Raw genomic sequence first — 22,454 nt, 5'->3', positions numbered from 1 at the left:
GGTTGGTAAGGGTTCCAGGCTCAAGGGAACGTTTCTTCCTCAGCTAGTTTTGTTAACTGGTGAGTACTCAGGGCCGCTGAACAGGGCTCCGGACACCATCCGCCATTTTTATGGTTACCAGGACTGTGTTCCTCCCCCCAGAGCTTCCTCCCCCATTGCTCCCAGCCCTGAGAAGGCTCCTGCCTCCCAGACTTTGGGAAGCCATGTGGGGAGGATGCCCTCCTGATGTCCCCCCACCAGCCCTTCTTCCAACATAGCAATCATTTATGCTGCACGTAAGCTCACAAAGGCTCCTGGGAGATTCTGTTTATGCTTATAAAGAGCAAGTGGGGCCTTTGAGGGGCTCATTTTAACACATTTACGCAAAGACAGCCCCTCCTTTTAGGAACAAAGGGGGCCCTAGCACCTCCTGAGGGTCTGCTCTGGCAAAGCCCCTCACACACACCACCTCCTATAACCCTCATACCGCCTCTGAGAAATGACCGCCAACGTCCTCATTTCACAAATGAGGACACTAAGGCTCAGTGTTAAATGTCCTGCCTAGGAATGAGCGCTGGAGTTCGTTCTTACACTGAAGGCCTCCGGGAGAGTTGCCAAAAGCTCAGCTGCCAAAGCAAGCAAGAAAGAACCCATGGGGCTTCAGGAGGAAGCACTGAGCCAGGTGGGCATGGCAGAAGCCCGTCCTTCTCTAAGGCCAGTGGGTGTTTAGCGCTAGAAGTCTGCTCAGGAACAGAGGAAAGAGCCAGCGTAGAGGGATACAGAGGATGATTTTCAGAAAGAAACGGAAAAAACCTTGGTCCTGGAGAATTTAAATAGGCAAATGGCGGGGGTAGTGTCTGGGGCAGACTCCAAGGAAATGCCTTGGAAAAAGTGGGCTGTGTCCCCACCAGGGACAGCACAAAGGCTCCGGGGACGTGGCCAGAGAGCAAGCCGGCTGGCCCGGTTGCCCAGCGCTTGGTGGGCTCCTAGCAGCATCGTCTGCCGTCTGTAACATCTGAGCCTTATTTAAAGAGCAAATGCAATGATCTCCGGTGTGGTGTTCTTACATAATTGTAATTTGTCAGCAGAAATACCGGTCAAACAGGGGAGGGGCGCAACCCTGTCTTTTTCTTTTGCTTTGTTTTCTCATACCCAAAGAGAAAGGAGCTGCTGGGATAACCCTATGCCCTCCAAGTACCACACATTTCCTGTGGCAGCTGCCGGAGGGGAAGGGACCAGGGTGCAAAGACCTTGACTGCTTTGGGGAACATGCTCTAAAACCTCACGCCGTTCATGGTTCTGCAGAGTGGATCTCCTAACTGGGATCTCCTTCTCCTGTGCTTGCTGATGCTTCTACACACTTGTGCCGACTCCCCTCCACCCACCAAGCTGTGACCGGCGTTCCCCAGGCAACCCCGGCCCCTATTCTGTCCTCACAGGCCCAGAATCTGGGGTTCAACCTGGAGATCTAAGCTTCTGGCAGACTCAGCTCTGGTTCCATGTGTGGCTCTCCGGGGACTGGACTCCTCACTCCCTGGGGACTCATGAGTGGATCTCGCCCTGGAGGAAGGGCTGATGGAGGTGAAAGAGGAAGCAGGAGAGGGGGCTGAGGAGGAGTAGAGGGGAGAGGTGTGGGAATGAGGTGGGATTCCAGGAGGTCTAAAGCAAATCCAAACACAGTATGCCCAGTTGAATTCAAATTTCAGATAAATAATGAATATTTTTTTACTATAGGCATATCCCCAATATTGCATGGAACATATCACATATAATATTTGGGACATACTTACACACACAAAAATGCATCCATTGTTCATCAGAAATTCCAATTTAACTGGGCACCCTGTATTTTATCTGACAACCAGACTTCCAGATCCTCCCGAGTCCCCTGTCCCATCTCGCATCCTGCCACCACGCACATTTCCTAAAAGCTGTATTTTTATTCTATTATCCTCAGGTCAAGGACCTGCTATCATCTCCCGCTGCCTCCCTCCCGGAAGCCCTCCCCCAACACAGCCCCTCCCTCACAGCTGACCTCCCCTGACCCCTTCTCCCCAAAGCCTCCTGCTGCTTCCTCAGTCACTGTCCTTCCCCTCTTATCCTCCCCGCGCCCGCGCCCATTCTCTTGGCCCTCCGTGGAACTCCCTCCCCTTCCTCACGTCTCTGTACATCCACCTGCCTTTCTCTTTGCTCCATTACTTGGTGCCTTGCAGACTTCAGTGCTGCGCAGTAGGCATGATTGTCATCTAAGCTCAGACCTGAGGCTTCCTGAGGGCAGGACCAGTTTGCTCTTCCTGACTCCTCAGCAATGTGGCTCTGGTGGCCTGAGGGAGTGGTGGGGGAAGGAGGGTTCAGTGGACGGCAGGAGGGGAGCAGAGAGCAGGGTAGACAGAGAAGGGCGGCAGGGGCAGGACAGAGAGGTGGACAGAGGAGGCCAAGGGGCAGGCAGGACAGGGGGGGCCTCAGCGGGGCAAACCCCTCCCCCCAAGGATCATGCTCCACGTCCACCAGGGCCTCGAGGATGGCCAGAGGAGGGGATGCTGGGAGAATGGGCTCTGCTGGATGCCCCACCACCCTGGCCCAAGGTGACTCCTTCCCCTTCTCGGTGGGTGGAAACTGGGCCTTGTGGAGGGCGGGGGAACCTGTCTCTTGTACTGGGATGGGGGAGATGGGGAGCGGGTGGGGGGCAGTGGTGGGCAGGGAAAGCCAAGAAGCCAAAAGAACAGTCGCAGAGAGAAGAGGGGTGGAGATGGAGGCTTGGGGCTGGGCCTTAGGGAGCACCTGGGGCTGGGGGCGATGTGAAGGAGGGGGTTAAAAGCAGTCGGACACTGGACACTGGTAAATTGGTGCGAGCACCGCCCTGTCCTGGGTGAAGCTAGTTGGTTTGTTATCTTTACCCACCAAAGCATTTACTTTGGTTAGTCGCCCGATCCACAAACACTTTCGAGGAGATGACATTACCGAAAGGGAGGAACATCTGCATCAGCTCAGCGTCCCCAAACTCCTGGGGCAGATGGTAGATGAACAGGTTACAGCCCTCGGGCCCTGCGGGGGGGGGGGGGGGGGGGGGGGGGAGGGGGGGGGGGGGGGGGAGGGGGGCGGGGGAGAGGTGGGCGAGTTAGGCAGCGGCAGCAGGGAGGGGAGCAAGGTTGGGAGGGGGGGTCTCATCCAAGATCCAAGGGCAGCCACTGAGGAGTGGGGACTGCTGAGCCCCAGTCTGAGCTCTGGTCTCCGCCCTGCCCTTGGGCAAGTCACTGAACCTCTCTGTGCCTCAGTCACCTTTGCTGCAAAATGAATCTGTAACAGGGTGCCTGGCAACTTGCTCCAGGGGTGGAGCTGACCCGTGAAGGGGGTCAACGTGCCAGGGCCAGATCAGCCGGGGAGAGGAGGCGCTGAGGAGAGGCACGGGGAGGGAGACCTGGGAGGGTCTGCCCGCCGCCCTCCAGCCCTGCCCCTGCTCTGGAATCGCCCTGGGGCAGCCGTGCGTGGCCCTGTGAGAGGCTTCACTTCACCTCCTGCAGGCAGGCCCCAGATCCAACCTCAACCTCGACCTCGACCCCGACCTTGACCTCAGGGTGGCTGTTGCTTTGGCCTATCTTCCTCCACAACCGCAGCCACTCCTTCCCAGCTGGTGCCCCATGGTCCCACCTTCCCCTACCCCAAACCTCACACTCAGCCCCCCGTCCCGAGTGCAGAAATCAAGGCTTCTCTTGCCTCCTCTAGGAGGCTAGGTGCGCAGGACGGGCTCTGTGGCATGGCTCGGTGATTAACCTGGGCACCCACAAGCTTCATCACATGGAGCTCCCCATTCCATGACAAGAACAACCCTGCCACTTCTACTGCATGAACTACAGGTCAGGCTCCGCTAAGCACTTGAGATGTATGAGATTAAGTCACTTAATCTTCCTGCAGCCCTCGGAGTCAAGTGCTATTGTCACTCCCACTCCACAGATGAGGAAACGGAGGCCCAGAGAGGTTAAGTCACTTGCCAAATGTCACACAGCTGGGGGGGGTGGAGCCAGGATACGGACCCGGACCATCTGCTTCTGTAGTCTGTGCTTTCCTCTCTCTGCCTATCATAAATCTTCATGCCCCAGAAATGCTGAACACTGTTGAGGCCTTCGGATTTCTGAAATTTCCAGACTGCTAAAGAGTTAGACATTTTTCTTTTTAAATAACAAACATGCTCAATTTTCACTTTGAAATAGAAATCTTTCCAAGACGTTTCGTCTATTTCTTACCATTTTAAACAGAGTATGCCTCATATTTTTAACCTTTTAAAATGTGGTCGTTCCAATGATTGTTTCCACCCTGTGGAGGTCATGCAAAGGAGGCGGCTGCACTTGTTAGAGGTGTCTAAGAACCAAGGTTCTGACCACAGGCTGGTAGGAACTAAGCGTGAGCTCAAAAAGTGAAGGTGGTAAGGCCCTGATATGGGCAGCTTTGTGGCTTTCAAGGCCAGAACTGTGTGGTGCTTCCCTGGGACAGGTAACCCAGTTCGGAAGCAAGTCTCTCGACCCTCACTCTCCTCCTTGCTCCTTCCAAAGATTCCTCTGACCACCGAAGCCACCCTCTGAGCATCTGACCTCCTGGGTCCTAGGTCCCCGCCCTGCACCATCTCTCCTCCCCCTCCTGCCCTCAGCCTCTCCTCCCCCACCACTGTCTCCCAGGCAAACTGCCAGCTGACGGCGCATTCAGAACCAGAACCGGCGCAAGTGCAAGCGTCCTGGGGTCCCTGCTGCTGAATCCCCCGAGCGCTGGCGGCCCTCCCCTTACCCCATCTCCAGCCATGCCAGGTTCTCACTGGTTCATACTCTATGAATGTATCCCTTGATGGTCCCCGGCTCAATGTGAGTCCTCTTGGGGTAGGAACTAGCTCAAAGGCTTGATCTAAGCCACATCTTTTCCAGGATTCCCACCTAGATAGTCCCCATATGCTCTCTCTCTTCTGGTGTTCCCTAAGTCTACAATTTGTGGTCTGAGCCTCTTTCTCCTTTAGGTCTGGGAGGTTTTCTCTCCATCCAAATTGGAAGATCTAGGGACAGGGGCATTAGTCTTCTCTTGTCCTCCTGCCCCTCCCCCAGCACTGCCTTCCTTCCTCCTTCCATCCCATTCTTCAGGTCTTCCCTCAATGCTCCACCCCACGCAGCCACGTGCTTTGAACTTGAGACCCTCGCTTCAAGTTCTGCAAGCTGCTTTATATGGATGTTATGTTTATTCAACTTAAAGATTCAAGAAGCCTTTCAGGGCAGGACCCCTAGGCTCATCCAGTCAGTATGGTATGCAGCTAAGCTTCACAGGAATGGCTCTCCCAGCTCCAGGCTAGGCCCCCCACCCCGCCCTTCACCCCTCAACAGGGAGCCTACACATCACCTTCTACCCCCAAGCCCTCCCTGCATTTCCTCATCCACAGATCATAGAGCATCCGATGGCACAGAGGACTTTGGAGATCAATCTGGTTCCCCCCCACCAACCTTCTGAGAAATGGTGAAACAGAGCTGCAGAGACAGAAGGTGGCTATCCTGACCACACTGTGGCCCTGGGCGCAGCCAGGACTCGAGCATCCCTGAGGGTCACCTCGGCCCATCTGTGGAGCGGACAGCCTCCAGGAATTCAGGCATCTGTTGGTTTTCAGGCTCAACTCAAAGACAAAGTGCCGGAGGGAGGGTCTCCCCAGCAACCAGTGTGTCCAGGTATTTCAGTGACATCGCCCAGGGGGAGGTAACCATGACAGAAAGGGCCAACCACTGGCATGGCTGGAAGAACACAGCCTTCCTTCTCACCCATGCCTCAGGCAACACTGTGGACAGGCTTTGGGCTGACTCCAGCCCACCCCAGCCTATCTCCCCGCCCTATCCCATCCCCAGGCCCAAGCTCACCTCATACTTCGCAGCACCGTGCCTTTGCTCCTGTTTGCCCTGCCTTGAATGTCTCCCCAACTCTATGTGCTGAAGACCTCATCCTCCAAGGCCCCCAAAGCCTCCTCTGATGACCCTGTCCCCAGCACCCTGAGCTCACCCTTGTATGAAGCCTGGCTCTGTACACATCTGGGTCCACGATTCCCTCCTCCCCATGCCCTGCTCTCCCATGGTGCCTTGTCCAGTGCACCAGTCAGGGAGAATGTGGACAACAGTGGGAGATCCCGCCACTGAGAGCTGGCTGGAAGGGGACTGGTCTGGGGAGCAGGGCACAGGGCGAGGTGGGGGACTGAAGCCACTCAGAGATGGAAGGAAGGTCTGAGAAGTTCAGGGCAGGATGCATGGGGTGGAGCAGAGTGTAAGGGGGGGCGGAGCAGGGAGCAGATGGAGGGGTTCACTCTGTGTAAGGCCAGTGCTAGGGGCCAGCCTGTGTGTTGGTCAGAGCAGCATTGACCTGCAGCTGTGTGTGTGTGTGTGTGTGTGTGTGTGTGTGTGTGTGTGTGTGTGTGTGGAGCAGGGCTTAGAGACCGCTGAGCCCACAGGCCAGACTCATGTAGGGTGCTGATTGCAGGCTGAGGGTGGGTCAGCCTAAGGCCAGTGAGGAGACAAAGACAATAGCGCCTGTGGGCACAGCGCTCCGTTCTGGACCTGGGGGGGATGGGCAACATGGGGACTCACGGCCCCCACCCCTCCTGGCCCCCTCGTGGCTTTGATCTGACTGACGTGCACTGAAGAGCTGGACTGAGGGGGAGGGAGGCAGGGGTGAACAGGCTGGAGGGTCACAGCCCAAGAGGGGATCCTCTGGTGGAGGCGGGGCTGTTGGACCACCCCCACCCCACTTGACCAGCAGGGGGCCCAGACCACACTCAGAGCAAGGGCAAGCTGGGCTTGCAGGCTGTGGGCAGGGGCCCCTCTGCACACTCCTCTGGGTTCCTATAGCTTGGCTCTCCTGGGCAGGAAGAAATGGCGATCCAGATCTCAGGAGCTGCCCAATGTGTGTAAACTGGGGTGGGGCATCATGGGCAACTTTGGAGGGGTGACAGTTTGGTGAAGGAAGGGCTATGTGCATAATGAGAAATCCATAGGAAATTGCTGGAGTTCCAGTCAGACTTGAGCTCCTTTGAGCTTCATGCTTCCCTAGCGACTGATCCTCGCTATCCTCATTTTACAGGTGAGGACATCAGGGGTCAGAGGGGAAGAGGTGGCCAAGCCGGGAGTCAGACCCAGATGGATTTGCTTCAGAGCCCAGGCTCTCAGCCTGTGTGGGGCCTGTGTGGGGCCTGTCTGACCAATGGGTTCGGACTAACAGACCCCCAGTGTCCTTTCCAGAACTGACCTACATGCCCTGGTTCTAGGACAGTCTGCTGCAGGGACTATGAGCTGGGCTCTCTGGAGACACTGGAATCCCCTGGCCAAGTGGGCTCCTGGGGCAGATGGAGGACCCTCACTGGCAGGATGACCTTTTCTGTGGGGTGGGGAAGGCAAGACCTTGTTAGTATTCCTGCCCTTCACACTGGTCTCTCTGTGAGCAGGCCCACGGAATCCCTGAGGGTGGGCTTATTTCTCCAGCCTCCTGTGAGTCTCTAGGTTCTGGAATGGGGGGACACTGAAGGTCTTTATTAGATCCCAGCCCCCCAAGCCCCACTGGTCTTGCCTGTCCTGTCCTGTGCCCCGTGCACACCAGAGCCTCTGGATGTGACTTTCCAAGAACCTCGTCTTCCACTAGGCTGCACTGAGTCACTCCCGCCCCCTCAGCTGCCGGTGGAGTCCCACCCTGGTGGCTCCAGCTGTCTCTGCCAGTCACCCAGAGGATACAAGTTCTCCCGTCCGTGAACAGGTCTCCCTACTCCTGCCCCCCTCCAAGCATTCCTACTTCTTCCCTTCTTCTCCACTGGCCAAATCCTGCTCATCAGGGGATGGGGATTCTCGGACCCCACCCCTTCCAGGTTCCACCTTCCTGACCTCCTACCACACGCTTGGATTGGAGAGGGCCTCATTCTGCAATCCTGCTATCTTCCCTCCCCCTCCTCAACACAACACACAAACATGGTCACCTTTCGAAAGAAACACCCCAGCCAAAGGCCCAAGTGAACAGCCTCTTTGGGGACAGCAGGGGGTGGGGAGGAAGCCCCAGCTCAAAGACTCACCTTCTCTCTGTTGCTGGGGGATCATTGGAGGTGGCTGAGGAAAGGCCTGGCTTATCTGACCATAGGCAGCAGGGTAGGCGGCTGCTGGAGGGCCAAAGAGAAGAAGCAAGAGGGAGAAACCGCGACAGAGACATGGAGAGAGACAGAATGAGAGGCAGGAAGAAAGAAACTTCAGTGTTGAGCAGTAAAAGCAGACCAGCCAAAAAGGGCATTTTTGCTTAGCCACTTAAGATAAAGCCAGCTGAGTGTGTGTGTGTGTGTGTGTGTGTGTGTGTGTGTCCGCACTCACAGAGCTGGGGGAAGGCAAGTTTATTCTGAAATAATGGACAATCCACATGCGTGGATAATCCACAATAATGGATCACTGAAAGCACTGACTGCCCAGGCCAGATCACCCACACACCCCCGTTCTCTGAGCCACAGCTGACTCTGGCTCACATACCCTCTGCCCACTCAGATGGCACCTGTGTGGGATATGGGGTGCCACCCGAGGTGTGAGCTTGGCCTCTGGGATCCTGCCAGGGGTTGGTCCCCGGGGGCAGAGCACTGAGTCGGACAAACCTGGTGCTTTCTGCATTCAACTGGGAAGGGTCAGAGGCGGGATAGGAATGGCCAGCCCCTTCCTCTGCCTGGCCTGGCTCCCAAAAGCGCAGGATCTGAGGTCAGAGCTCAGGGGTCCCAGCTGGTAAGAGAGAGCTTCCCCTGACCTCCAGATGTGAGAGGCCAACTTCATCAGAACCCCCACATTGCCCTCAAGGGAGATCTCTCTGGCTCCTTCTGACCTGGCCAGGCAGCAGGAGACTGGCTGGGCAGAGATGATTATGGTGTGTGTGAGGGAGACAGAGAATCAGGGCTGACAGCATGCCTTGGGCTTCCTATAGTGGCTCATGGCCTTCCCACTCAGTGACCTAAGGCCATCTGCTCACCCCAACGCTATCTCTTCTCAGTTCTCCTTTTTTCTACCTCTGGCTGCGTATCTTCCCTTGTTCCCTGTCATTTTGCTGAAGCCCTACTCTTGCTGCCTGTAAGTGGCGGGGGGGGGGGACGGGTCAGAACTGCTTCCCTTCCAAGGTCGCTCCTTCCCTCACACCCAGGCATCTACACTTGCCAGGCCAGTGACGTGAACTCTGGCCTCACCCCCAGTGCTGCTGTGTGGCTTGGGGCTCCTGGACACACCGGCCCCGGCAGCACCACGGCGGGGGGAGGAAAATCTGGCCTCAGGGATGAGTAACTGCCCAGCAAGGTCCGGGCTTTGACCCGGCTCACCTTCTCCTCTGAAGTTCTGACCACTGACCACCCCAAGGGTACCCTGCCATCACAGGTCAACTCTGCCTGAATGCTAGGGGGGGCTGTTGAGGGGGAGGGGTCTTCTCCCGGGAGAGCCCTCCCTCCTCCTCCCCCTCGCCCTCCCCCACCCAGCTCTGGGCCCAGGCCTGGGGTGGGAAGGGGACACTGGCGCCGGGGCATGAGGACTGGGGACGTGAGGATACTAACGACCTGCATACTGCTGCACTCCAGCGTAGGCCTGCTGCAGGGGGTCCGCGGCGGTGGGGCTCTGCGCTGCGGGGGAGCCAAGGGAGCAGAAGTCAGCGGTGCCCGCCCAGACCAGCCTCTCCCCAACCGTGCCCACAGATGATGCCGTGGCTGCATGGCTCTTTCCAGCCACTATGGTGTCTGCCCCACCCTGACTGGGGGCTGGGAACGCAGGCTGCAGCCGGCGTGGGGGGGGGGGGATGGGTGGCTCCCACAGGAGGCTGGCAAGGGCTGGGAAGGGGATGCCAGAGGAGGGCTTGACCACGAGGGACTTGGTGGGAAGATCCTGGAAAAGGGCTGAGGAACTGTGGGTGAGGGGGCTAGAGGTTACCTCCTCACTTATCCCCAGCACAAGCCAGGGGCAGATCCCACCTGGGTAAAATAAAGGGCATGGGAGGCTTCATCCCGTCACTCTGTCCTCCTGGGCCACCCATCCCTGCTCAAACCCAGGCACCTCTCCATTAGTCTCCGGGGGTTTGCCCCAAGCATGGAGGTTTTGCCTTCCGAGGCCGTGCCTGCGACACCCTCCCCAGGAACTAACCACACCAATAAGGTCTGCCCCATGGGCTGGGAAAGGGGTGGTGCCCACTGAAACTGAAGAACCATGAGACCAAGGACCTTCCTCCCACCTGATGCCATGAGTCTGGGATGTCTACTGCCCAGTGTGAGGAGAGGAGCCTTAGGCTGATACTCTGGCAAATAACTTGGAGAAGCTGGACTGGGGAGAAGGCTTGGCTCATTTCTGTTGCCCTTGTTGGGTCTACAGGTACTGTGGGTAAAGGCAGTGTGGGCACTACCCTTGGTGACCAAGGCCACTGATGACTGACATGGGAGGGGGCTGGCCCTGGAGGTCCAAGGAGGCGAGTGGGAACACAACCAGCCTCAGTATGTTTGAGGCAGACCGGCTAACAGAGAGAGGCAGGAAGAACATTATCTGGGCTTATCTGCTTGGCAACCCAGGCCAGCCAAGCTAACTGGTAGTGCTAGGCTTTGGGGCCCACAGACCGGGAAGAATTCCCAAACCTCCCTTCCGAGCTCTTGTCCCAAAACCGCTCAGGAATATTCCACTAGAACAATAGCTCCCGAGCTGCAGGGGAGCCAAGGGAAGATCCTGGGGCGATAGTCCTTGGACACAGCGTGGATGGCAGCAGGGAAGCTGGGCCCAGGAGGGCACTGCTCAGAGTGGGGAGCTGAAGGTGGGTCAGGATGCAGGTCCCTTCCTGCCTGGGGTTGTCTCGGGACAAAACCCTATACCTCTGTATCCCTCACAGCAGAGACTGGAGCCGGGAGCTCCCAGTGGTGCTGGTGCTGGTGCTGGTGCTTGCTGGGCTGGTCTCCTCCCTCCTGCTCCCTCTGCCTGAGTCCTCTACCAGCCCCAGCTCTCTGGATGGCCACGTCTAGCTTCATCCCCTTGGTCTTCCCAGCTGCGCAAACACAAAGTGCCTTTGTGCAAATTAGAGAAAGGGGTCTCTTCCTCCGGCCAGCTTGGTGGCTGAGGCAAAATCTAAGCCGCGCCACTTCCACGGCAGCTGTGCCCCGAAGAGTCCCAGCACCAAAGAAGTGCTCGGCAAATACGGCGACCCACGGAGTGAACGGGCCCGGATGGTTGTGAGAGCCGCCCTTCAGGGGCGTCATGTGGCGGCACAGGTCACACCGTGTGCCTCACACCTGCTCTCCATGAGCGAGAGGAGAGAACGGAGAAGCTACCCGGGGCTAGGAAGCGGAGAAAAGCATTTCTGAGACCCCTCTCCCCTTCTCTGCTTAATGACCTCATTAGTAACTGCCAAAGAGTGAACACTTTGAAGGATCTCGCTCATTACAGCAGCTCCAAACTCTGCATTTAAAGATGGTAAATTAATTTTTTTAATGTACTCCTTTTCTCCTTTCCTTCCCTCCATCCCTCCCTCCTGCTCTGGCAGGGAATTGTTTATGGGATGTGGCAGATTGTTACAAATGGGGGAGAGGAACATTTCCAAATTCCGTGAGGGAAAAAGTTCACAGATGCTGGTGGGGGTGGGGAAGAAACAGGTTTGTCAAAATCCAGAGATCCAGATGGGCTTGCAGGCAGGGAGGAGGGGGGCAATGAAACCACCCAGATGTGCTGGGGACTGGATCTCCCAGCCCATGAGCCTGAGCATGGAGGAGCCCAAGAGCCTGAGAATGGTGGGGTCTCTCCCGCCTCCGGCTTGCCAAGCCCCTGCCTGCCTCCCTGGCCAGCCTGGAGTCTTTGTCCTTCAACAACACTCCAGATTCTCTGGCCCTGCCGCTTCACTCTGGGCTTCTCTGGCCTCTTGTCTAGGCAGTGAGGGGAGAGGTGTGGAGCAAGCACTGGGATCAGATCAGAGACAACGCCAAGGTCAAAGTCAGGAAATTCTCCTCTATTTCTTGCTAGTACAGTGACCTTGCACTCAGCTGCTGGTGGAACGTTCATATTCTATGGATGTCTGGGCCTCACTCCAGCCACTGAAATCAGAATCTCTGGGCTTCTGTGATTTCAAAAAGTCACCCAGAGGGTTCTGATGAGCAACCAGAGTAGAGAGCACTACTTAGCCCCCCAAGCTGACCCCTTCTGTCTTAGTTGGGCAGCCCCTGCCCCTGCCAGGCAGGCCCCCCGGTCTCTGGGCCTCCAGGGCAGCCCCCTCCACAGAAGTGTGTTCCTTGTTCATCCTCGCCTCTCTAATGCCTACCCATCTGTTAAAGTGGATCTGGGCCTCCTCCTCGGGAAACTCTGTTGGGCTTCTTCAGCCTATAGAACTCTCCCTTCATTTGAATCCTTTAGCATCTTGAGGCAGACAACATTCACTCCTGATGAACTCTGTTCTGCCCTATTGTCTCATTATGCTGTGAATGTATATTGTATTCCTGGCTGCCTTCGACCTCCCAGGGGATAGGCCCATGTCCTGTTCTCCTTCTGGGGCCCCCCTTTCATCTGGCACAGACTGGGAACTTACTAGTACTTATGGGGATCCTGTAACCTAGTCATCTACCCTCCGGGAAGGAGGTCAGCGCTCTTCACATCTCCATCACTTCGCCCCTTGCCAGTCTGCTCTAGGGCTTTAGGCCCAGCTTTCCTACTCTCATGTCGGTCCATCCGCAAAATCAGAGAGAACAGCTGCCTCAAGTCAGCCGGACGCTCTCACCACTGGGAAATGCTGAGTTTGAGAGGAACACAGTTACTCAGGAACAGACCTCCTGGATCTCCTGTGCCCAGATTGGTGCTAGAAGCGCTCGGGTGCTGGCCAGTGTTCTGATTCCCCGTCCCAAGTGCTGACCATGGTTGCGTACGGATCCAGGGACCCAACAGAGGCCAGATTGCCAATTTATGTGCCTTTGCTTCCTGCCTACAAGAGTTTTTTCCTACTTAACACTAAGTGTGATTATCCTCTTAGCATCTATCTCTTCACTTCCTATGGGTCAAATTCACCCTCAATTAATTTGCAGTTATTAGCCTCTCTACCTGATTGTACAACTCTATCTATTCTCTTCTCTGTCCTGACAGAGCTCCACAAATGGGCTTCTTTCTCACCCTCAGACTGGCACCTCTCCAAGAAGGAGAATTTGGTCTCTTCTTCCCAACCAGGGGCTCCCTGAAGGAGGGCAGGAGGCTAGCTCTCTCTGATCACATTTGGGGTCCTACCACGGAACAGACAGAGGGCAGGAGACACATGTTCCCTATTATAACACCAAAGGCAGAGACGAAATGGGTGAGGAGTATGTTGCATGGGGAAGGAAGGGTTACCAGACACGCTTACCTGGGTAGGGGTGGATGCCATTAGCAAACACAGCTTCTGCAGCAGGTTGCCCGTTGGCCTGTGGGGGGAGGCCGGTGAAGCCGTTCACCCCAATGGGGGATGGGATGCTAGGCACAGCTGGTGCAGTGATGCCCGGAGGGGTGCTGCCACCTGGTTCCAGAGGTGGAGAGGGGTGGGGGAGGAGGGGAGGCAAGCGGAACCAAGGTGAGGAAGGCCAGCCATGGAGCTCCACCCATTGGCTCCAAGGGCCTGGGAATAGACCTAGACTTTACCTACCAACTCAGTCCTATCTGTGAATCATGCCTTGGGTTATCTCCCTGCATGGTAACATCACTCATCCCAACTGCATCCATCCTTCAAGGCAGAGTCCAACTCCAGCCTACCCCATAAAGACTTCCCTGACCGGTGACTGCAGCATGACCTTGGACCTGCAGCACATAAACTATTCTCAGTGTCCTTGACTTTGACCATACTTAATTTTCCTTTCATCTTTTTCAGTGTTATTGCTCACCCCGGCAAAGTCAGGATGCCTTGTTTAACCACTAAGGGGCTTCTAAAGTTTCTGGCTCTGCTCTCTTCTCTGGATCACAAAGGGGCTGATCTGCCTCCCCGCCAAGGAGTTTTGCTACTCAGGTGGAGGAGGTCTTAATTCTGATGTTCCCTTGCCCTAAGGGAAGAGAGAGCCCTTTGCAGAGTCCACAGTCAGCCCTGTTCATACACAAAATAAAACATTTTGGCCTCCTCCAGTGGAGGCAAAGGTGATGCTCACTGTGGCAAGGGTAAAGTCAGGGTCAGATGACAATACCCTGTGCCTTCCCTATGCCAGGTGGGTGGAGCCCAAGGTGTGGATGGCAGGGTGACTGTATTGGAAAGGGCCTTCCTCTTCAAGTAGGAAGCAGGGTCTCTCTACAGCTCCTGGATGTCAAGAAGGCTGCTGGTGTGGTGTGGGAACAGAGAGCCAAGGATGCTTGATGAATGAGAGCTTCGGGTGTTGGGGCCAGCCCTTAGAACTAGATAAGGGTTTCTTAATTTTGGTACTATTGACATTTGAGGCCAGACATTTCCTTATTGTGGAGAGCTGTCCTGTGCATTGCAGGATGTTTAGCAACATCCTTGGCTTCTACCTACCAGATTACAGTAGCAGGCCCACCCCCGCACAAGTTGTGACAACCAAAAATGTCTCAGGACATTGCCAGATGTCCTGGGGGGGCAGGGGGACAAAATTGCCGGGGTTGAGCATCACTGAACTGAACAATAGCCAAGATCCAATAAAGACCATGCTTTGTGGGGTGCCTGCATGGCTCAGTCCGTTAAGCGTCTATCTTCGGCTCAGGTCATGATCCCAGGGTCCTGGGATCGAGCCCCATGTCAGGCTCCCAGCTGGGTGGGGAGTCAGCTTCTCCCCTTCCCTCTGCCTCTCCCCCTGCTTGTGCTCTCTCTCTCAAAAAAAAAAAAAAAAAAAAACCACAAATAAATAAAATCTTTTTAAAAATTTTGAAAATTAAACACTTTTTTAAAAAAGAACATGACTTGTGAAAGGGGTTATTTCCAAGCCCCCTATCCTTTAATAACTCCTGAGGTCCTCTCTTGCTTATTGTGCAGTTGTCTTGGGAAAAGCCAATGAGTCTAAGTTGGGTTAAAGAAAAATGAAAAAAATGGGGCTCCTTCTCGGGTTAGGCCAGGAACCTAACAAGGTCACAGAATGGGCAGGGCTCTTTACCCCTCAGACCTCAAAGGGAGGTGTTTTCATGTGAATTTCCTTCTAGAGATCTACAAAAGAGACCAAGATGAATTGCTTCCTGACATGGCTCAGTAACTTGAGTGAAACTGTCATCACCTTGAAATCATGTCATTGACAGCATGGGGCCCACATCCCAACTTCCCCTAGGTCCCCAGGGATTAGAGCATTCTTAAGGCAAACTTCTGGAGGATGAGGCCTGCTTGGCCCATACATGTGTGCTCTTGCCATAGAAAGGTCCCTTAGTAGACAAAATTGGCCGATCAACAGGTCCCACCCCGAGTCCAGCTGCTTTCCTGCCTGGCCAGGCCCCGTGTTGGTACCCGCCCACTCACCTGAGGTCGGGGTCATGGGTGCGGCCGCCAGGCCATTCATGTTCAGGGCCGCCATCTGCTGCATCTGCGCGGCGGCGAAGGCAGCCATGGGGTTCAGGTAGCCGCCCTGCGCTACTGACGCCATTAGCGCTGCTTGCTGCTGCATCAGCTGGGGCAGAGGAAGCGGAAAAAATATCATGCGTTTCCGGGGGGGGGGCAGCCCTCCCCACCAGGGGGCTCAGCTCCCGGAGACCAGCCTCCCGGGGGGTCCTGAGCCCCAGGGAGTTCGGCTCTATCTCTCCACCCCCCCCCGACCTGAGAGAACTGTATTCGTAAGTCATGGTAGGGCCTTAGGGACTCTGAAGTGGCAGGGTGGGGCTGGGGGCTGGGACTGGCTCCGTGGGTGTTGGTCAGCCCCGTGAAAGGTCTGTTGTCCGTGGAGATGTGACAGCCGAAGCTCTAGAGACATGGCAGATGAGCCTCTGTAGAACGAACTTGGCATGGATTTGATTCAAATGGTCCTCACTTGGAATCAGCAACAGGAGGATCATGACTAGAACCTTAGGCACCCCCCGTGTTGTCATAAAGGGGAGTGGGGACTGGGTAGGTCGTGGACATGGCTAAGTTTGGACACTGCTGAAGAAGTGAAATGAGCTGACCTCTTTCGATTAGGTACCCTGGCCTACCTCAGTGCCACACGTGTGGGGGCTGTGGTCACACGTCTGGGGGGGCTGGGCAGCTCAGGGGAGAGGTGGACAGAGGCGGCTCCGATGTGGAAGGAAGAAGTGGGTGGCCATCAGCATGAGGCAGGGTCTGGGGGGACTGCAGGGGAAGGGGGCTGTGGGGGACGCCTGCCAGGAATGCCCAGAGGCCTGAGGACCCGGTTCCCTGAGTGAGAGTGGGAGTACAGCGGCCACAAGCAAACACCTGAGCCTCTCTCACCACTTCCAAGCGGTGCCTCCTAGGGTTTGACGAGTGGAAGAGCGCTGAGGTAACCCCCCTTGCTGCCTGGCTCAGAGGCCTTCTCTCTAGCTCTTCCCCTTTAGAACCAGGACAGCAACCCCCTCCTCCCGGCAGCCACCCTGCATCAGCCTAACCTTGTCTTAACCCCCTCTGGCCTCTACTCCCTGGGTCCATTCCTCACCACTCCTCATGCTCCAGGGCAGCAGGATGTTCTGGGCCAGGAGCAGGGTTCCCCTCAGCGCTGTTAGGGGAGTTGCTCTTGGGGGCTCTGAGCAAAGGGAGCTAGAGAACAGCTGCGGGCCCCCCCCCACGCGCCCGGCTGTGCCCCCACTTACTGCCTGTGCGTAGGCGCCGTAGGCCCCGAACGGGATGGCCATGGGGTTGAACATGCCCATCTGGCCAGCCATCTGCTGCATTCGCCGCATCGTGCGCTCCTTGTCAGTGTCGGCAAACTTGACCACCAGACTGGATGAGGCTCCCTGCAGCCATTACTGCGTGTGAGACCCACTTGCCCCAGCTGCGTCTTCTCCCAGCTGTCCTTGCTTCCAGCCTGGACCCACCCGCTTCTCCCCAGGGGGGACGGGCGGCGGTAACGGAAGGCTAGCTCCCGCGCTTGCACTGGCCCAGCAGTCCTGGATCTTAACCCCACCGCGGGCGGTTTTTCTCTAGGGGCAGTCCAGTTCCTTAACATCTTTGGGCCTCGGAGTCCTTGTCTGAGAAATGGGGATACTGATAATGCCTTCCTGCCTCTCGGGGAGGCTGTGAGCGCCGCATGGTGTGCACGGAGCGCAAGGGCAAGCGGGGCCCTGCGGGGCTCTTGGTCCCTCCCTCCCGGGCGCCTGCCCGCCCCCACCCCACCCCGGGGTGGGGGGCCCACTCACCGGCATAGTCTGGCTGCCGTGCAGGGCGTTGATTGCGGCTTGCGCCTCGGCGTGGGAGGAGTACTTCACAAAGGCGCACCCTGGGGGGACGGGAGAGGCTGAGCCACGGCGCGAGGGCCCCCAGGAAGGCCAGAGAAGCGCTATAGGGCTGAGAGGCGGGGCACGGGAGGGGCGGAGGGGCGAGGGCGCATCCCAGATGAAAGCAGAACGGGTGACCCACAGAGACTGAGAAAGAGAGACACCGAGAAACACAGCGACACAGAAAGACCTGGACGGGCCAGAGAGTTAAAAGACCCCTGAAGTCTCCCTGCCCCTGCCTGGACTCGGCTAGCGGCCGTCCCTTATCCCCAGGCCCGGACTGCCTCGCCCCTTCCAAGCATGCTTCCCTGGCTCGGTCGCCGGTCAGTCGCGGACAGCTGGAGGCGGCCCAGGACCTGGCCGTCAATGAGGTGCTTGGCCGGAGGCCTCGCCCGCCCGCTCCCCCGCCCCGCCCCCACGCACCCTTGCTGTTGCCATCTGGCCCGCGCAGGATGGTACACTCCTCGATGTTCCCGAAGGCCTCGAAGAGGCGGCGCACGTCGTCCTCGGACTGCTGCTTGTTGAGCATGCCCACGAAGAGTTTTCTATCTTCTGGAACAAAATTAGGAGATGCTTACCCGGGCCAGGGGAGCTGGGCTGCACCGGGGCGGCCCGGGGGTAAGAGGGCACGACCGAAGAGGAAGGGGGGGTAGGGAAGATCTGGGCAAGGAAGAGGGCTCATAGCTGGAGAGGGAGGGCTGGGGCGTGGCTAGAGCAGGATGGGCCACAGGGTGAGGGGGTTGGGGGAGAGGGAGAGCATAGCCAGAGGAGGAGGTGAGGGAGGGTTTGGGTCAAGGGCGCTGGATGGCAGTGACTGTGCCCCCTCCCGCCCAGAGGGAGCAAGGCCACTGGTCTGGCTGCTCACCTATGGCACACAGATGGCCCACCGGTCATTTGGGCAACTCTGCATTCCCTCCCTCCATCCTCTTAGACATACACTCACTATCTTCTTGAGCCACCTTCACCCACAGATGCCAAAATTAACTCACAACAGGCAAGTGTGCCACAGGGCCTTTGCATAAGCTATTCCCGCTGCCCAGAGTGCCTCCAATATCACAAGGCTGACTTCTCTTCTTCTAGGTCTATTGCTTCCTCATCAAGGTCCCTCCTTCTGGCTCTCTTTAATCTTCTGTCTCAGCTCCTCCCTCTCATGGCCCAGGTTTCAAAGGACAATCATTTACTGCCTTGCCCGTGTAGCTGGTTTCGGTCTAGCTCCCTGCCCCCACCCCATGTCTTCTCCCTGGGGGAAGAGATGAGGCTTTGGCTGGAGCTGCAGTACCTGGCACATAGTGGGCCCTCAGCACAGAGTTCTGCAGTGGAGGAATGAATGCCCTGTGCCATTCCTAGGGTCACACCTTCTTTCTATCTCACATTGTTTTTACCTCCATCTGGTGTCTCTTCCTTGGTCTGGCCCTTCCTCTTTTAGGCAGCAAAATTTAGCCCTGGGCACTTTGGGGGTGGGAGGGCCTGTTCCTGAAGGCTGGGCCCCCTCACCAGCCTCCCCCTACTCTTGTGTTGAGTCCCAAATGGTTTGTTGACACCACTTGGCCTGACCGTGTGCTTAGGGTAACAAGGATCACACTGGGCTGTGTGGATCTGCAGCAGCTCGGGGCTGCCAGAGATTTTGAGTCCCACAAGCTTACTGCAGTGTGGCCTTAACTCCTCCCACTGAGGTGGGGTCTGTGCTCCATCCCCTTGAACCTGGGCAGGGCTGTGACTGCTCTAACCAATAAAGAATGGCAGAAGTGAGGCCTGCTGATTTCCAAGCTAGGTCATAAAAGGGATCCGCTTCTACTTGGCTGTCTTTGAGGATGTTTTCTCTATGGAAGCCAGCCACCCTTCTGTGAAGGACTTACAACGAGGGCAAATAGAGAGTCCTCATGGAAAGGAACCCAGGCCCCCAGCTGACAGCCCACATTGACCACCAGACATGCGATGAATGAGTCTGCAGATGATTCCAGACCCCAGGCTTTGAGTCTTCCAGCTGAGGCCCAGACATCCTGGAGCAGAGATAGGCCTTCCATGCTGTGCCCTGTCTGAATTCCTAGGCGGCAGGATCCATGAGTGTAACAAATGGTTGTTTCACACCACTCAGTTTGGGGCAAAATTGTTATGCAGCCACAGTACCTGGCACCAAATCCCTGCGGCAGCAGCACTCAGCAGGTACTCACTTAGATGCTTGGTGACTCTCCAGTGACTGACAAACGCAGGCACACACAGCCAAGGTTGCAGAAATGCACACCCCCAAATTGCAAATGGCCTTGAGTTCCTAGTTCCTCGGAAGGTGACAGCATTCTGGGACCGTGTCCATCTGTGCTCAGGGTGGTTGGCACCTCCTGCCCCAGAGAGCCCTTCCCCTCCTGCCCACACTGCCAGGGGAGTTCCCATAGAGCTGAGGGGCTGTCCTGGGGTCTAGAACAGAGCAGAGGAAACCAACTCTTTGGTTGCTTTCCTGCAGTGCTGCACAGGCCACCCCAGAGTTCTCCTCTTCAGGAAGCCCTGACCTCTGCCCTGCCAGTACCCCTTAGCCCAGAGCACCCAGCACTGGGCACCTTCTCAATGATGAGGTGGCCCTGGGTCCCAGCGCCTTCCATGCCCCGCAGGGCATCTTTGCCACTTCCTGTTACCAGCGCCGGACTGGGGCACACCAGCACAACCCTTCACCAGTAGTGGGCTTCAGCCAAAGCTCTGGGGCCTGGAGCCCCAGCCCCACCACCTGCCCCTGCCTGGGCTGCTTGACCTGGCTTCTGGGGCCATCCCAGGACCAGGCTCACCCCAGCCCCATCTTCAGGGCTCTGGGACTCCAAGGTCTGGGCTGGGAAACCAAGAAGAAGGAAGGAGAGAGTGGAGTGGTGAAGCTGAGGAGGGATGGGGGGAGATGGGGTTAGGGGCAGAGGAAGAAGGAACATGGCAGAAGGAACTTTGTCAGAAACAGACAAAGAGGGGCGCCTGGGTGGCTCAGTTGGTTCAGCATCTGCATTCAGCTCCCGTCAGGATCTCAGGTTCCTGGGATCGAGCCACGCATCGGGCTCCCTGCTCAGGGGGAAGCCTGGTTCTCCCTCTCCCTCTGAAGCCCCTGCCCGCCCCTGCTCGTGCTCCCTCTCTAAAATAAATAAATAAAATCTTAAAAAAAAAAATAAGAGACAGAGCAGAGATGGGCAGAGGAGAGGCAGAGAGAGAGGAGAGAGGGTCAGGGGCTTATGTTATGCTCCCAGAAGCTGCAGCAGCATTTTGCATGAAATGGACAGAGCCCTTCAGAGGAGTCCTAGGACGTGGCAACTCTGCGCTCCAGGCCTGTCTAGGACTCCCCCTTGCCCCCAGGGCCTTTTAAAGACCCCGATTAAATGGGATTTCCAGAAAGACAATGAAGTAAAACCCCCTGCCTCCAGCTAATCCCTGGCCCCCCTGCTTAGAAATTCCGTCTTCTCCCCGGGAAGGAAAAGGGGAGGGAAGAGTAGGCCCCTCCTCCACCTGAACCTGATTTAAATGCTGGGACCACAGCCCGGAGCCTTCTCCTCTCTCCTGACGTCTGAATGTATTCCTTTATTATCATTATGACAGCCTTCTGATTGCATTAAAATTCATCCACATGTGCCTTTCTAACCAGCCACTTTCCTTTTGCCAGTTTTTTTCCCCCTAATTTTTTCTTCCTCTCCCCTGAAATCTTGCCTTCCTTACAGTTCTCCGTTCTAGACCACGACCCTTCCTTCTGGAGGACTTTACAAACATGTAGGGGGCCAGGCTCCTACTATCCCTGACCACCCAGATTTCCCCAGGGAAACTGCAGCTAGCCTTGCCTTTCTGGAAGACTGCAAGAAACCAAAGAAACCTGCTCCATACTTACTCCCTTAAGGGTTCTCGGGTGACCCCAGCCCCACTCAAATGTTGGTGGTTTCCAGGATCCTCAAATGCACCCCGTTTGCCCCCCCTTCATTTCCCCTGGGCTTTGGTGTGATTCTAGGGATTCTCTTTCAGACCAGAGGCTGGAAGGACTCTGAGTCCAAGGGTGGATCTCCTTCGGGCCCAGGCCCTGGGGCTAAACCCCAGCTCCCCTCCTTACAGCTGTATAACTGCTTCCCACCGGGGGCTTTAGGTCTACAAAATGGGAATACTCAGTCCTGCCTCAGGTGGTAGATGCTAGGCTTCCAAGAGATACTACAGGGACAGGACCTGGTGAGCAGTAACAACAGCGCGGGCCATTACTCAGGGTTCTCTATTCAGGAGGAAGAGGAAATGGAGTACCACCCCCCACTTCATTTGCCCTACCCTGATTTGGCCAGGAGGGCCACCCCCTGCTGTGTGTCCTAAATGGGGAGAGGTCATCTCTGGGGGGGACCAGACTCAGGCTGTGGCTGACCAGCTGAGGTGGACAACCTCCCCGTCACCCTACCCCCTGTGACCTCCTCCCCCTCTGGCTACTTTCCCGAGGCGCTGTCCCTAGGTTGTTCTCAGATGACCAATGGCCCCATTTGCTGGTGTCTTGGATCTGATGCCAACCTAGTGAGAGTCTCAGAGGATGACTCAGTTTCCCCAGCCAGTTCCCATCCTCTCCAACATCCACACAGACCCCTAACTCCAGGGATAGGCCGAGCAGTCCCTGAGCACAACCTGCTTATCTGAGGTGATGCAGGGTTCCTGGGTGATGTTCTCACTCTCCCCTGTAAGCCCTGGGCCTTAAGTCCATTGCCTCCCACAGTTGGAATACGGGGGTGTTGTTGCTCCTCTGAGGAGGTGAGCCCAGGAGAGACTGCAGAGCCGGGGGTGGAGATGGGCTGAAGATGCCCCTGGGTGGGAAGTCCTAGGGCCCAAACATGTGAGCAAGGGGAAGCTAGTGACTGGAACCCAGTATCCTCCCCTCAACAGAGCCCAGCTTGGGGTAGGGGGTTGCAATATGTTCATATTCCGACTCCCAGGGCTGAGTCCAGTGCCAAACCACCCCGACCCTCGAGTCTTCACATGGGCTCCTCCTGTCAAGAGACAGAACAAGGGAGCATGCTCCTCAGTCATTCAACTGTTTGCTGAGCACTTTCTCCGAACACTGTTCCTGCAGCAGTAATGAGAGAGGTGAATCTGCTCACTGGAGTTGACGTCCATCCCCTGACGAGGACACAGTCACGGGAGCTGACGTCCATCCCCTGACGGGGACACAGT

The 22,454-nt window shown here is 56.6% G+C and overlaps 1 protein-coding gene across 14 annotated transcripts in view; it reads right to left on the bottom strand.

The window, feature by feature from the left end:
• The window catches only part of CELF4 (CUGBP Elav-like family member 4), a 291,364-nt gene that overhangs the window by 11,590 nt on the left and 257,320 nt on the right, over positions 1–22,454 (bottom strand). For 3 of the 14 annotated variants that reach the window (XM_034995846.1, XM_034995850.1, XM_034995843.1), the window contains exons 4-11: positions 17,727–17,855; positions 17,226–17,305; positions 16,680–16,823; positions 15,403–15,550; positions 13,330–13,479; positions 9,539–9,604; positions 8,045–8,128; positions 2,941–3,024 (exon numbers count right to left, since the gene is read on the bottom strand). In XM_034995846.1, the coding sequence (XP_034851737.1) occupies positions 2,941–3,024; positions 8,045–8,128; positions 9,539–9,604; positions 13,330–13,479; positions 15,403–15,550; positions 16,680–16,823; positions 17,226–17,305; positions 17,727–17,855 (885 nt within the window). The remainder of the gene's footprint in view (positions 1–2,940; positions 3,025–8,044; positions 8,129–9,538; positions 9,605–13,329; positions 13,480–15,402; positions 15,551–16,679; positions 16,824–17,225; positions 17,306–17,726; positions 17,856–22,454) is intronic. The other 11 variants (XM_034995851.1, XM_034995844.1, XM_034995849.1 and 8 more) reach the window with 8 other exon arrangements.

The sequence above is a fragment of the Mirounga leonina genome, unplaced genomic scaffold, assembly GCF_011800145.1.
Source record: "Mirounga leonina isolate KUSES-001 unplaced genomic scaffold, KU_Mleo_1.0 Mir_93, whole genome shotgun sequence".
NCBI classification, from domain to species: domain Eukaryota; kingdom Metazoa; phylum Chordata; class Mammalia; order Carnivora; family Phocidae; genus Mirounga; species Mirounga leonina.
This window is presented reverse-complemented; position numbering and strand designations above follow the sequence as displayed.